The sequence below is a fragment of the Polyodon spathula genome, chromosome 4 (assembly GCF_017654505.1).
Source record: "Polyodon spathula isolate WHYD16114869_AA chromosome 4, ASM1765450v1, whole genome shotgun sequence".
NCBI classification, from domain to species: domain Eukaryota; kingdom Metazoa; phylum Chordata; class Actinopteri; order Acipenseriformes; family Polyodontidae; genus Polyodon; species Polyodon spathula.
The window spans coordinates 30,226,626-30,241,285 of record NC_054537.1 but is presented as its reverse complement, the minus strand read 5'-3'; the positions used below and the strand labels follow the sequence as shown (position 1 = coordinate 30,241,285).

General features: G+C 39.0%; 1 protein-coding gene across 4 annotated transcripts in view; it reads right to left on the bottom strand.

The window, feature by feature from the left end:
• Positions 1–2,804: 2,804 nt before the first annotated feature.
• Positions 2,805–14,660, bottom strand: part of LOC121314394 (chromodomain-helicase-DNA-binding protein 7-like) — a 78,042-nt gene continuing 66,186 nt past the window's right edge. For 2 of the 4 annotated variants that reach the window (XM_041247595.1, XM_041247597.1), the window contains exons 26-38: positions 12,780–12,909; positions 12,619–12,691; positions 12,479–12,536; positions 11,831–12,056; positions 11,295–11,503; positions 10,246–10,950; positions 9,958–10,118; positions 9,226–9,453; positions 8,574–9,017; positions 6,578–6,805; positions 5,717–5,824; positions 5,457–5,561; positions 2,805–5,103 (exon numbers count right to left, since the gene is read on the bottom strand). In XM_041247595.1, the coding sequence (XP_041103529.1) occupies positions 4,120–5,103; positions 5,457–5,561; positions 5,717–5,824; positions 6,578–6,805; positions 8,574–9,017; positions 9,226–9,453; positions 9,958–10,118; positions 10,246–10,950; positions 11,295–11,503; positions 11,831–12,056; positions 12,479–12,536; positions 12,619–12,691; positions 12,780–12,909 (3,659 nt within the window). In that variant the 3' untranslated portion in view covers positions 2,805–4,119. The remainder of the gene's footprint in view (positions 5,104–5,456; positions 5,562–5,716; positions 5,825–6,577; positions 6,806–8,573; positions 9,018–9,225; positions 9,454–9,957; positions 10,119–10,245; positions 10,951–11,294; positions 11,504–11,830; positions 12,057–12,478; positions 12,537–12,618; positions 12,692–12,779; positions 12,910–14,660) is intronic. The other 2 variants (XM_041247596.1, XM_041247599.1) reach the window with 2 other exon arrangements.

The following is a 14,660-nucleotide window of genomic DNA, read 5'->3' as shown; positions in this document are numbered from 1 at the left end:
TGTTGTGGCAGGACCTGAAACGAGCAGTTTATACTCTAAAACCCACAAAAAGCAATTCTGTATGAAGGAGTGGACCAAAATTCCTCCACGGCGCTGTGAGAGACTGATCATTAACCACAGGAAGCGCTTGGTTGCAGTTATTGCTGCTAAAGGTGGCGTAACCAGTTATTGAGTCTAAGGGGGCAATTACTTTTTCACACGGGGGCATTGGGTGTTGCATAACTTTCTTTAATAAATAAATGAAATAAATGTCAAAATGTTATGTTATTTATTCACTCAAAGGGTCCCTTTTATCTAATATTAGATTTTGGTTGAAGATCTGATTACATTCAATGTCAAAAATATGCAAAAATGCAGAAAAACGGACAGGGGGCAAATACTTTTTCACGGCACTGTAGCTACCACCCCACATTCATATAACATAACCAACTGACATCACAGTATTTGTATTAATAATGTACAATTGATACATTTGGTAGCTTTGAGTGTCTTTAAAATTTACTTTTCATCCCAACTAAGATTCACAGTTCATAATATAATTTCTGTAACTGTGTGGCAAAGAAAAAATAACAAAATCCTAAAATGAATGAAACATATATTTAGACTACTATTTATAACCCCCTACATACAATTTTAACTTTGTTTTACAGAGACACAAATATACCGTAGATAAACTGGAGATGGTATTTTCAAAACATGTTTATAAATCAACGACCTTCATGAATATTTTTAAATCACTGGGGTCACAGCCCTGTTCAATAGATGACCCCGGAATAAAAACAAAAAAAAAACTGCCCACGTGCGAATAAAAGAAACAGAATAAAGACAGTTTCTACAAATAGAAGCCACAGTGCTGTAAATCAAAGGGATAGCATGATAAATTATTGAGCCCCTGGCGTTGCATCCAGCCTGTGATGTAAAGGGCCTGACCTGTCAATCTCCTCTTTTTTTTTATGTAAGGTCAAGCTATTGAAATCCAAAACCTCTCATGTCTGGGTTCAGTGCCGATAGCACAATAAGACTAATGCCCCTAACGTGGAATATGCAATTTGAAACCGAATTATTAAGTAACAGAAACCAGACCAGCTCTTGGGTGAGGCCTAACAGATTAATGAAAATGTCTGACTGAAAAAAGGGTCTCATTAATCCCACAGACATGCATAACTATTTACTGTAATTAAAAAAATGTCACTTTGGCCAGGTCAGTCTGTGCATTTTTGTCAACATTATGTTAATATAATATTTTAAGTGGAGGTATGTGCAATGAAAACCTCATCATCACCTCAGTAAGAAACTGCGAAATATGAGGTCAAAGGCCAATGCCGCAGCACTGAGACATAAGGCCATCCCTAACATTACAGAATGAGTAATGATGTCAGGAAGTACAACATGATGGCCTTACATTTCTGTAACCCAACTATTAAAATAGGAGAATCTTTTCACCCAGATTTTCCAGACGGCTCTTGTAATTTGACAGGCTGAGATTGCTTTGAAAATTCATTAATCCATTATTAAAATCAAATGCATCTGTGACTGGTCTCCTTAAAAGCCAGAAAATAATGGAAGCAGTAGAAGTTACACCACAACAATTTTAATATGATGGTATTTCAGTGGTTAGATAAAATAAATTGGAAACCCCTTTCCATTACACATTCAATAGGACAGATGACCATAATATAATATTCAAGTTTGAAATGTTGTGCAGTAATGCATGACTAGGTTAGTCAGTGACAGTGGTGTGTTATATAGCAATCATTGAGAACATCAGTTACAAGTCTTGATAGCACTTGACAGATTTCAGCCAAAAAACAAAATCCTTCTGCTTGAAAAAGGATGGTACTCAACAAATAGGCCTGCTGGTCAAATCAGGACTCAAAGTTTAATGTGTTCATTACTGATGTCTGAAAGTGGCAAGGGGAGCATAGGCAATGCTCCTAAAGCCAATGAAGGTAGAAAAAAAAAATACTATATATATATATATATATATATATATATATATATATATATATATATATATATATAATATAGATATAGTTTATACAGAAAGAAAATTAAATCCTATTTGATAACACCCATAAACTATTTCACTACCACTACAAAGGGTTACATCCCAACAAAGCAAATGTTGGGGTTGTGTTTCGTTTACATTCCTTTCCATTTCAAACTCAACTCCATTTATCATGGGAACACTGGTATACTACCCAAATCTGACTTGAGCAAAAAAAAAAAAAAAAAAAAGCCAGGTTAGATAACAGTATTTCCGCATGGAGCCCCCCCAGCTAGGCTTTTTACAAAAAAAAAAAAAAAAAAAAAAATTAAATTAAAAGCAATTAAAAACAGCAAAAAGAGGATTGTTCAATTCCAAAATATGACAGTAGGAAGGAAAAAGCTTCTTTAGGATGAAAAAAAAAAAAAAAAGCTTTACAAACCAAGATGTCTCAGAAATCCATTAAAACATGCTCAGAACAAGAAAAAGTAAAAATAAAATTGAAAGACAAAAAGTTTATTCTGTAAGCACTTTATGCTGTGTGTAGGTAAGCTCGATTGACATATTTAAATCACACAAGCAGCCCCACATAGTCTCACAAATCTGCAAGACTGTACAATACTCCTCTACTCAAGAACTGCAAAACAGTTGTGGGCAGGGAGTTACGCAAAACTTCCCTTTACAATAGAGAGATTGCATCAGTGGTGGCTCCAGTGCAAGAATTAACTTCTATTAATGAAGCCCAAAACGCTTACACTACAAGCATATGGCATGGTTCAAAACTTTGGGGTATCTGAAGAAAAAAGAATTCAAAACAATTGTTTCAGTAACATTTTATTGTACAAAAGAAATCTATTCCCTTAAGGTATTTAGTATATGCAGGAAACAAAACAAAAAACAAAACACATTTACTAGCCTGATGCTTAAAGCAGTATGAATAACCTGTAATATATTGCTCTTATGAAAATGTTTATTCCCTTGCCTGTGATGTGAAACTCTTATTTTCTTCACTTCTTGTCTCATACATACACAAAAAGGGGCATCAGAGGTGCATTTAACAAACACTACAGTTTATTACAAGAGGCTAGATCACAATGAGTTTCCAAGAAACCTATATAAAAGACCACATACATTCTGATTTGGTTTCCTAGACGAATATCAAAAGTCACTTTTATTAAAAGTATCATTACTACAGTTGGCAGCAATTTACATCTCATCATACATGATAGTAAAATAAAATAAAACAACAACAACATCACAAAGAAAGAAAAAACAAACATTTACAAAGTCATGTCTGTAAACTTCAAGGCTAGATAGAATTGAGGTAATGCTGTTTAGCTTTGTGGCTAAAGTAACACAAGTCCTTTCATTAGGAGAAATGTACCTGATTTTTTTTTTTTTTTTTTTTTAATGTTTTTTTTTTTTTTATTATATAGTTCATACCAGTGCATTAACAATGAGACAAATTGACTGTAGTTTTTATCTTATGGTCACCCTTCAGGTGTTTTTATTCTGAGAATAATCTAACATTCAACAGCTGCCTTAGTTATTGCTGCGCCTCCAGGTCAACACCTTCACACTTCTGTTTAGATTGTGAAACTCAACAATAAGAGTCTGTGGACATGATATGTTTGAATTTCATCCTGATCTTCACAGCAAAAAAATTGGGGGAAAAAAAAAAAAAGTTAGCTATACATCTTCATTTTCCTTTTCAGCAGCAGTTATTAATGCTGTTAAAACTGTATACCACTGGATTAAATTGTTGCTCGTCAACATAATACCAGTGGTAAGGAAAAAAACAGCAGAGCTTTATTATGACAATTTCCTAAAAATTTAAATTTCATTACTCCTCCTAGGATAACAAGTAATGCACTGCACAATACTTAAGAACCAAGAAACAAGTTTAACATCTGTGCAACAGGACTTCGTTTTTGCTACACTTGTTAGACAGCTTTTCTGTTTGTTTTTTTTAAATTTTTGCTTTAAAAAAACAAAGATGCCAATAAAGCCAAAATAAGTTTGGATATTGTATTGGCATGTAAACATTAGGACTAACCAATTGTCAAAAAGTTTAAAACACTTCTTGAAACAGAGAAGCAGAAGGAGTGGGAAGCTCATGCGTTTTTTTTTTTTTATTCATCATTGACATCCTCTTCCACCACCTCTGCACCGTCAAGCGAATCCACCTCCTCACAGGGGCCCAACTCATCTTCTAGCACTGAGGAATCTGCAGTTTTGTTCTGGCTCTCATCCGTATCACTGTCTTCCAGGGCGTTTACCCCATCTTCCTCCTTGGTACCAAGATCGGCATCAGTGTCAGCTTCTTTATCCTTGCTTCTACCACTTCCGCCCATAGCATTCTGCAGTCCAGCCAGTGTGGCCTGTGAGAACCCATGGAGGGAGAGCCCTCCCAAGCTGGGGGGCAGAAACATTGAGGGGTAGAAGAGACCAGGAGCCATAGTGGATAGCAGAAATGGGTTGAAGGCTAGAGGGTTGGTGGACATCGCAGCAGCTGCAGCAGTAGCAGCTGCTGCTGCAGAAACAGCAGCAGCATTAGCAGAGCCTTCGCGGTTCGTTTCACTGGAGACCTCACAAGACTTGTCAGAGTCCTTATCTTCACTCTCTTCATCCTTCTCTTCGATCTTGGATGTCCCTTCCTCTGCCTCCCCTGTTGTGGAGGCAGTGCTGGAAGTAGCTACTGCTGCAGCAGCCAAGTTGTTGTTGAAGAGCCCACCCAGTCCAAACATGTTGGGCAGCCCCGCCATCCCAGGTAGCATCAGCGGCAGCATACCGGCTGCATGCTTAGCATCACCTCCCCCTCCCACAGAGGCTGTGGCCAGGCCAGGCGGGAATCCCATGAGGCCGGCCAGTTGCAAGCTCTGCAGGTTTTGAAGGTTCTGCAAACTGGTGAGGTCCATCCCTGCGAACAGGCTGTTCATCAGCAGGGGGTTGATGCCTGAAGAGGAGGCTGTGGCAGCTGCAGCTGCAGCTGCAGCTGCGTGTGCCGCCGCCTTGGCAATTTCACTCTTTGGCCTTCTCCCTCTGCGACCTGTTCCTTCCTCTCGCATCACCGGTCCAGTAAGAAGGCGGTCAAACATGGACTCTGGAAGGAAGCCCTGTGAAGGAGGAGAAAACGCATTTAAAATGTACAGAAAATAGCAGATAAATCATCCTGCACCTTCCTCTTCAGGAATTACTCAACATTCTTGCAAGCTACAGGAGATTGTCAGTTTGAAAAAAAAAAAAAAAGCATAATTGGTAATGTTTAAGGAATTTAAATACAATATAAAATAAACATTACATATTACAAAAGTGAATCTGGTCCATTCATACATGGTATCAGCAGCACACACTATCCTATAGTTTCTTTGACCCCCCAATTACCACTGGATTACCTAATGGAAACCTTAGGAAAATTAGTTCAAGACTAGTGTTAAGGATCTGTGAAACTACACCTATGCATACGCACCGACTGCTTAACGATATCTGTCCAGTCAGGTGCAATTACAAATTCTGGATTTTCTTCAAGCCATCTTGGTAGGTCCTTCATTGGAGGTGCCATAGCTCCACCCATCTACAAAAGAAAACACATAAAACAAGTTAGTCCCCCAGCATCAAGAAATAAAATCACTCATTTACCCCGAGTAAGGGTATATGTATTTAATGCCTTCCTGGTGCAACAAATCTGAACTGCATCCAAGCTTCAAAAGGTGACCAGTCACTACATACCTTTTTCCCATTCCTGCGGTTTACTACAGGCACCCTCTCCTCTCCTGTCAAAGTGTTAATGTCTATCTTATTGGGGTTTCGACAACGATGTCTCTTCTGCTTAGGCTTCTGAAACAGAGACAGAAATAGACCTTCATTCTTCTGTAAGAGGCAAAGGTTTAAAGTTAGGTTTAAAAACAAGTCGAAAAAGTTAACCCTTCGCTGTCCTATGTCGGACTAGGTCCGACATTACAATTCTTCCTTTCCAGTCCGATGTTGGACCGTGTCCGACATCATCAAAAAGCACAGGTCTCTAGTCATTTTTTCTCCAAAAAAAAGCAGAGAAAACCTTTCAAATAGCCAAGTGAGACCCAGAGGAGCCAAATGAGGCCAAAAACAAAAAAGGGCGTATCTGATAGATCGATCCATGCACCATAGAGATAACACAAATAAAGAAGATAGCTGCTTCTGCACCCAGCACTCAAAGAATATCACAGACATTTGCAGAGCTTGTTATAGTAATAAAATAATGACTTGAATTGCATTATTGAGGAGTTCGGTGATAAAACGATCAGGAGAGGATTTATCAGTATGCACATCTATAAAGAGGTATGTGAAAAATACAGCAAACAATGGGTGGGGCTTGGCTGGAGATACAGTACTGAGTGTCCTTTTGCAATTCAATACCTTTTAAACCTGTTCAATTCTGGCGGGGATTAAACAGCACATGTGAAAATAAATTGGACCTGACAAGCGCTGAATAAATGGACTGTAAAGGGTTAAACTGCAGCAGAACATGATGTTCACCATCCAAAATATAAGTTCTAATTAAAAACATGGACTATGCTCAGACATGCGCAGGCTTTTCTTTGGTTTACTTACTGGTAAATAACTTGGCATGTCAACAGTGTAAGTGGGGTGCTGTTTTAGCCATTCTACCAAGTCCTTGTTTTGGGGAGCATTTTCTCCCACCAGCCTGGTCCCATTTTCTAAGTTAATGACAGGTATATGAGCATTCGGGTCCAATTGACCAGGAGATGGAATGTTTCTCAGTGGTTGCGGTGGGGTCTGCACTCCCTCCTCAAAAGCTTTGGTCACTTCTACATCCTCCTGCAAAACAGGAAATGGCTTTGTTTATTTGTATTGATTTACCTCCCTCTAATCCCCCGGTCTCCTTGTGCTAACATTCAAGAAGACCTCTCCTCAACCCTTTTAAATCTGTCCGCAATCCTTGCCTTATGTTATCACCTGCATCAAACAAATCCGCCTTTTGGGCTGACCCCTCTAACTGCACTCTTCTAACCTAATTTTGTCCTGTCCTTACTCCCCCTCAATCCTCTATCTTGCCCAACCCCCTATTTCTCCTCCCATAAGTACTTCCTAATTTTCCCAACTGAACTGCATACAAGCCTTATTATATTCATGTATTGTACTGTTTAATAAGGGGGTGTTAAGTATCACAATATATTATACACATACAGTATTGGCATCCTACACTAAGATCATTCAATTAAACATGTTAAATACAAGCATTTAATGAGTATTAGCCACCCATTAATATGACAGACCAAAATACAATTTTTGGTAGTACTGTTGAAGAATGTTCTGGTAACACAGCAGATGATGATCAAGACAAAAGTAGCAGGATTCACATTTGAGAAAAGCACTTGAAGCAAACTACAAAAAAGGAAATGGCTACAGAACAGTATCAAAGTCATATGGAATACCAAAATCCACAATCAGAGCAATAAAAACAGAACAAATTCAACTGAAAATGCTTGAAAGAAGTGGACGACCAAACAAAAATTACAGGTTCAGCTGACAGGAGAATCGAGAGAGCAGCTAAAAAAAACTCAAGATTAACAGCCAAGGTCTTAAAATAAAGATCAAGAAGCATCAGGCATAAAAGCGCACGAAAAGAAAAGAACTGTACAAAAAACACCTAAACACAGAAGAGTTGTATGCACGCAGACCACGCCGCAAACCACTTAATTTGACAAGAATCAACAGGAATATGAAACAAACATTTTCTGGTCCAACGAGACTAAAATATAACTTCTCTCCCAAAAATGGACCACAGTATGTTTGGAGGGAAAAAAAAGGAAGCCTTCAAATGAAGAAAAACCTTGTATCTTGAGTTAAACATGGAGGTGATTTTGATCATGATATGGGGTGTTATGGGTGCAGTTCAGGGAATGGAGACATTCATGTGATTGAAGATTGAATTAATGCAGCCGTGTATCAAAACAAACATTCTATAAAAGTACAATGATACCATCTGCTTGTAGGCTAAAAAACGGTAGACAGTTTCTTCCAAAATGTTAACGACCCAAAGCATACGGCTCAGTCAACTCTGGAATTCTAAAGAAAACAAAAAAAAATAAGTCCTCGAACGGCCTTCACAAATCACCAGATCTCAATCCAAAAGAAATGCGTTTGACATCTGGAAAAAGCAGTATCCACTGTGTAGCCAAATCTCTGAGCAAGACAGAACGGGCCCAGATTTTTCACCAACAAGATTTACCATAGCCATAAATGACACAGAAAATACTAAAAGCAGGGGTGTCAATACTCTTGTCGAACAAATACATGAAAAAGTGTTTTTTGATAGATCATTTGTTAATTACTAGAAATTGTGTTTTGCTTTTTGTTATATTAAAGTGGTTAAAAAGTTTACTAAATGCTTGTCATTAATCTCTTGCCTTGAATTGTGGTATAGCATAGGGTGCAAATACTTCTGTCTTTGACTGTGTGCGTATGTTTATCTATATACACACACACACACACATAAATTAAACATCAATTTAAGCTTCACAAGGAACGCTTCTGTCTACAAGTGTGTCGATTCAATATATTTTCCCTTGATTACTAAACTTACAGCACTTAATGATGCCCTCTTGTTGGCCATGAAAAGTAGATCAAGACCCTCAACATTTTTCCTGCGGCCTCTCCTCCTTTTTGTGGGTAGGTCCCCATCCAGGATTGAGCCATTCATCAGGTGTCTGGTGGGTGTGCCTGAAAAGCCAGCTTGCAGCAACTCAAATTGTGTTTTAAAGGCATTGGGAGTAGGGGTGGAGGCATTGGGCAACAGAAACTTGGAAGCAACAGCAGACAGATTTGAGGTAGAACCGGTTGCTTCTCGGAAGGCCTTTGTTAAGTCCACAGCTTTGTCATGGCTCTCTGAGGCCACATGGGACTCTCGTAGCTGGGCCACCATCTCCATCAGATTCCTCCTTTTGACAGCCCGCTCGGCCTCTATCTCAATCTTCCTCCTTCGTCGCCTGCGCTGCCGGGGAACAGGCATGCTCAGTGCATCTTCCTGCTTAACAAAATAAATAAATAAAAAACAATCATTAAAACGTGCTTAGACAATGCATCCTTTCATTTAAATATATTTATAAAATGAAGCTAGTAAGTATTTCCTGTCATTACTTTGAAAAGTAAACAAAAGCAAGTATTAACATTGTTATTCTCAGTTCAAAACCTTGTTTGGTAACATTTCTGTACAGAGAAGAGCATTTCAGTCTTGCCTTTGAAATCTGTGGAGACTGTGCGATGTCCTCACTGCCACTGTAACTAGCCTGGCCCACCATGGAGAGCTCGGCGAAGCTCCTCCTCTGCAAAGGGCTGTCTATAACTGAGGGAATGTAGCCAGGGAGCAGGCCAGGGAAATCAAACAGCTGACGCCTGTTAACGGGCCACTTCCCCTTCACCACTGTCTCACAGACATTATCCAACCGATTGATCATTACCCGGTCCTGTACAGCACAGGGGAAGATTAGAAAGACATTCAGTAATGAGCAGTGGAACATCTCCCGACAGTTGATAAATGAGTGCTGGGAACATTACACCAAAAATATACTGACAAATAATTAGAATTTCACTCACTGTAGCTGCACTGCTGACTTCCTATATTGTTTAATATACTAACATGGCCCTCCATCTGGGAGATACCTAATGAACAATTTCCTCACACCCAGTAGCGCAACAAGGAGTACAAACATGTAAGCATTTCCAGATAACTTCCTATTTGTAGCTTCTTTAATTGTGTTTAGTCTGTACTCAAAGAAAAACAAGCTACAAGCAAAACAATATCAATGTGTGCATACTATCTTCCACAAAAAAGGCAAGTTATTTGGGTTTCCAATTAAATAATGCATTCCAGATAAGTCACATAACAAAAACATGGGCAATGAAGTTTCTCACAGGCGATCAGGTGGCTTTCCAGTTTGTGGGACCTAAACAGTGAATACAGTACTAACCTTAGGCCAGAAGGAAAAGGAGTACGATCTATCGTGAAGAATCTGAGCCATCGAGGTTTCCCCATCCTCTGCGTAGAAACCATCTCGAGTCTCATCGCGAGCTGTGCTAAGGGATGCATTGCTCTCTTCATCAAAGTTCTTAACCTGGGAAGCTACACCAGCTGTAAAATAAAACATGACAGTTAAATATAAACCACTACAATTCCAAAATTCCACACCCCACTATTTCGACAGTAACTTTTTAAAAAAATGTTTAATCCAATAATCAAACCAAGTAATTTGAAATACCTTCAGCCTGGGAGGATTCCTCAGATTTATCATCATCATCCATCTTATCCTCATCTTCCTCAGAGCCCTTCTCAGAGAGGGATTTTGGCCCCAACTCTGCAAGTGCTTCTGGGTCCTCTGGGGCTGTTTCTGTTTCACATATGACTCTCTCAAGAGCAGATTCTGAATCTTCAGCAAGTACCATCTCTCCATTACTTGCTTTTTCATCCCCATTCTCCTTTTCCACCTTTGTCTTTGGAGATCCCACTTCAGTTTTGTTCTCATCCAGTTCCTGAACCCCAGCCCCCTCTAGCTTTATGGGCTGGTCTTGGTCCTCTTCCTTTTTGCTCTGGGAGGCGAGTGTAGATGGATCCAGCAAAGGGGTCTGGCTGAGTAGGGGAGTGCCGCTAAACTGGCCACTGCTTTTGTTCTGAGCAAAGTTCTTGTGGGCCTTCAAGAAGGAAAGATTAGGGTCGTTCAGGATATGGTAGTCTGTTCTGCTTACTCCATGCTTGCAGGCGCCCACCAGCAAGTCCTTGTCGTGGCGGCCACACTCCCACCACTCGGGAAGGTCGAGGCTGGCCTGGCATAACTTGAGCCGCTCTTCCAGCTCTGGGTGGGGAAGGACCTGCTCTCTGATCTTTCTCATGAGCTCAATACGATACAGAGTCCTGGAGGCACGCTCCTCTGTGATAGGCTCAATGATGATTGTGGGATCTGGTGGCTCTGCAAAATGAGGCGAAAAAGACGAGGTTAGTATTCGTTTTTAAATACTTACATATTTCACTGTTCAGAATTCATTTTTCAGAAATGTACACATTAACTGTGCCCCCACCACAAGCTTTTTCAAAAAGACCAATGTAATAATTGACCTATTACAAGAAGCAATGTAACTTCGCAGCCAAATAAATTAACCTTTCGATTTTACTCATAATGCATCTTCAATTGTTTGTTTAAACAAAATCAGTGGTGTTTAGGAAAGAATGCATATCAATTTCAAATATACCCCTTTAAAATAAAAGGGTGGGTGGAGGGGGTTCAGCGTAACATATCCAGTCCAGGAAACTTGCCTTCATCTGATTTCAGGGCCATACGGCACACCCTTCTGCACATAGCCACAAAGGAGTAGAAGTACTTCTCCAAACTGTCATCAGTCTTCTTATCCAGTCGCGCAAAGGCTCGGAATTGGTTCCAATCAAACCGCTGCTTGCTTGCATCATATATAACACCAAATGTTGACACCACACGATAGAAATCAGCTTCCTCTCTCCTGGTCCACCTGCAATACAAAGAAACGAATAGTTCAAAATGGCGCTATCCATAACAGTCAACCCCAAGGCCCAAATTTAAAGTCAACATTTTGATACTGGTTACTTTGCGGCAATTCAAAACAAATGGTATCAGCTATTTGGGGAGGTGGGGTAGTTAACATTTCCACCATTAATCTTTGACTTTAGATATATCTCTCACCAGCAGTTTTGTCCTCCTTTACATACACCTTGAAATTTTGCAAAACAGTATGTGAAAGCATTTAAAAAAAAAAATAAAAAAATCCCCACTGAATATCAGGAAGAATGGACTTCCTGACTAACTGAGGGTTTCTTACTTTTGACGCCTCTCTGTTATAATGGCTTCTCTCTCCGCTTCCAAGGCTCTCACTTCCTCCCTGGGCCGTCGTCTCCGGCGGTCAGTCTTAGACATGGCTTCCTGTCTCATCTGCTCCCTCTTGTAGCTCCGCTGATAAGCTGTGATAAGGCGTCTCAGTCTGGTTGTCAGGGCGGAAGCACTGGGCCAGTACAATTTTCCCAATTCTGCGTTTTCACCCGATTTGCCTGTTGAAAATAAAATTAGCAAAAATTTTTCCAAAAAAGGTCTCTACATCATTGTCCTTGTAGACCATTAGTTTCAGACATATGAATAATTTAATTTAAACAATGCTGCCAGTACAGCCGTAGGATAATTGCTTTATTAAAGGGTACCCTTTGTTCAATGCACACACACACACACATATATATATATGTACAAATCGACTGTTTTGTGAACTACACTGTACTGCTGTATTTGGAAAGTGCAGAAATTAAATTCCTCCGAAACTTCCTTACGAGTACACATTGTTAAGCAGGATTATGGTTCTTTTAACATACGACACCTATCTTTTTTTGTAATACAACCATTTTTATTGGATTACTTGGATATCAACAAGCTTTGAATAATTGCCCACCATGATACACATCAATGTTATTTTCTCACTCACCAGCAATTTCAGCATCCATGGCTTCATCTTTATCATCCAAAGGAGAGTTTGCAAACTCCTAAAATGTTAAAATGATAGATGAGATTAGAAAGAAAACAAACAGTATGTCATGTGTAGTTTCATTAATTAGCTACACTTACATCCATTTCATCCTTAAAGGGCATTCTGGCTGGCTTGTATTCTGGATCCTCATCTTCTCTGTCAAAGTCTCCCCTAATTTTTAAAACCACAAAAATTACACACTTGAGACAAATCTTGTAAAAAGATTTCAATGAATGAGTGCACTGTGGCAATTGCTTACCCATCAGCACCATCTGCCATAATGTCAGCTCCTCTCTGTTCTGCAGCAATGGCCTTGGCATCAGGCATCCCAACTCTCTCCAAAAAATAGAGAGCTGGGTCGGCCCGCATAGAGTTGTATTTTTCATACCCTGGTAAAAAAGCAAGAAGGAACCAGTCATTGACTGCACTGTTGTCAACCTTTGTGTGTGTGTGTGAGATTTTATATATATAATAATATATTATATATATATATATATATATATATATATATATATATATATATATATATATATATATATATATATATAATATGACACACACTACCAGTAAAAAGTACACTTACTAGAAACTAGGTTTTTTCATAATTGACAGTGTGACAGTGTTATAAATACTTGAAAATGAAAACACATGTTACAATATACAAAACATAAGGAGTATCAAAGCAATGTTCAAGAAAATTGAAAATTGTGTCTAAATCTTGGATTCCTCAAAATAGCCATCCTTTGCCTTAACAGCCTCACAAACATGAGGCATTCGGTTAACAAGTTTCAGCAGGAAATCACCCGAGATGTCTTTCCAGCTCTTCTGCAGCAATTCCCAGAGATGTAGGGCACTTGTGGGTAGCTTTGCTTTGACTCTTCTGTCCAGTTTGTCCCACACAAGTTCTATGGGATTGAGTTTTTGCACAACTTTGAGGTGTGTTTTGGGTCATTATCTTGCTGAAGAATGAAGGACTGCCCAACTAGCCGTAATCCTGGTGAAATGGCATGCCTCTGAAGTATGTTATGATAGCCATGCTGGTTGAGCTTGCCATGGACTTGGTAAAGATCACCAAATCTGTCACCAGCAAAGCAACCCCAGACCATGACACTACCTGCTCCATGCTTGAAGGTGGGAACCACACATGCAGAACTCATGCGCTCACCCTCTCTGCGTCTTACAAATATTTTAAATTTTGACTCATCGGTCCATAAGATCGACTTCCACTCCTCAAACGCCCAGTTTGTGTTTTTTGCCCAGGCAAGTCTCTTCCTCTTATTCTGCACTCTTAACAATGGCTTCTTTGCAGCAATTCTTCCAGTTAGGCCAGCTTCACGCAATCTCCTCAACAGTTGATGTTGAAACATCTGTACTTCTAGTAGCATTTAGCTGAGCTTGTGTTTCAGGGGCAGTTAATCGCCGGTTTTGCAGACTTGTGACTCGAATGAACTTGTTCTCTGATTCCAGACCTTGTTCGGTCCTCATGGGTGCCAGTTTCTTCAAATCCTTTGATGGTCTTGGCCACAGCAGTTACAGATACTTGCAAAGTTCATGCGATTTGTCTTAAAGATTGACCTTCATTTCTTAAAGTAATTACAGACAGAACATCTGACAAAGACACTTTTATACTTAGGCCAGTGTTCTAACACCGTGTTATACACATTTCAGACTTTTGACTGACTTGGGCTTCAGACTGAAATCCCCTTGCTTTGGGGGACCATTTCACTGAAATTGACAAGATTTACATTTTCATTTAAAAATAAAATTTCTGAATTCAACTCACTTATGATTATCAGCTTATATAAGTACACATCATATAATTAAATATTAAGTGTTTATAGACAAGTTTATACAGTTAAAAGCATATATAATCATGAAAAACCTGGTTTCAAGCAGGTGTACTCAAAGGTGGTACTCAAACTATTTGACTGGTATATATATATATATATATATACATATATACATATACATATATATATATATATATATATATATATATATATATATATATATATATATATATATATATATATAATTACACATATACTACAAATACTACAAAGTATGCGGTATACTACATACTACACAGCCCCTATATGTAATGATATAAATAAATAATTTGCTACACTACAATTTATTT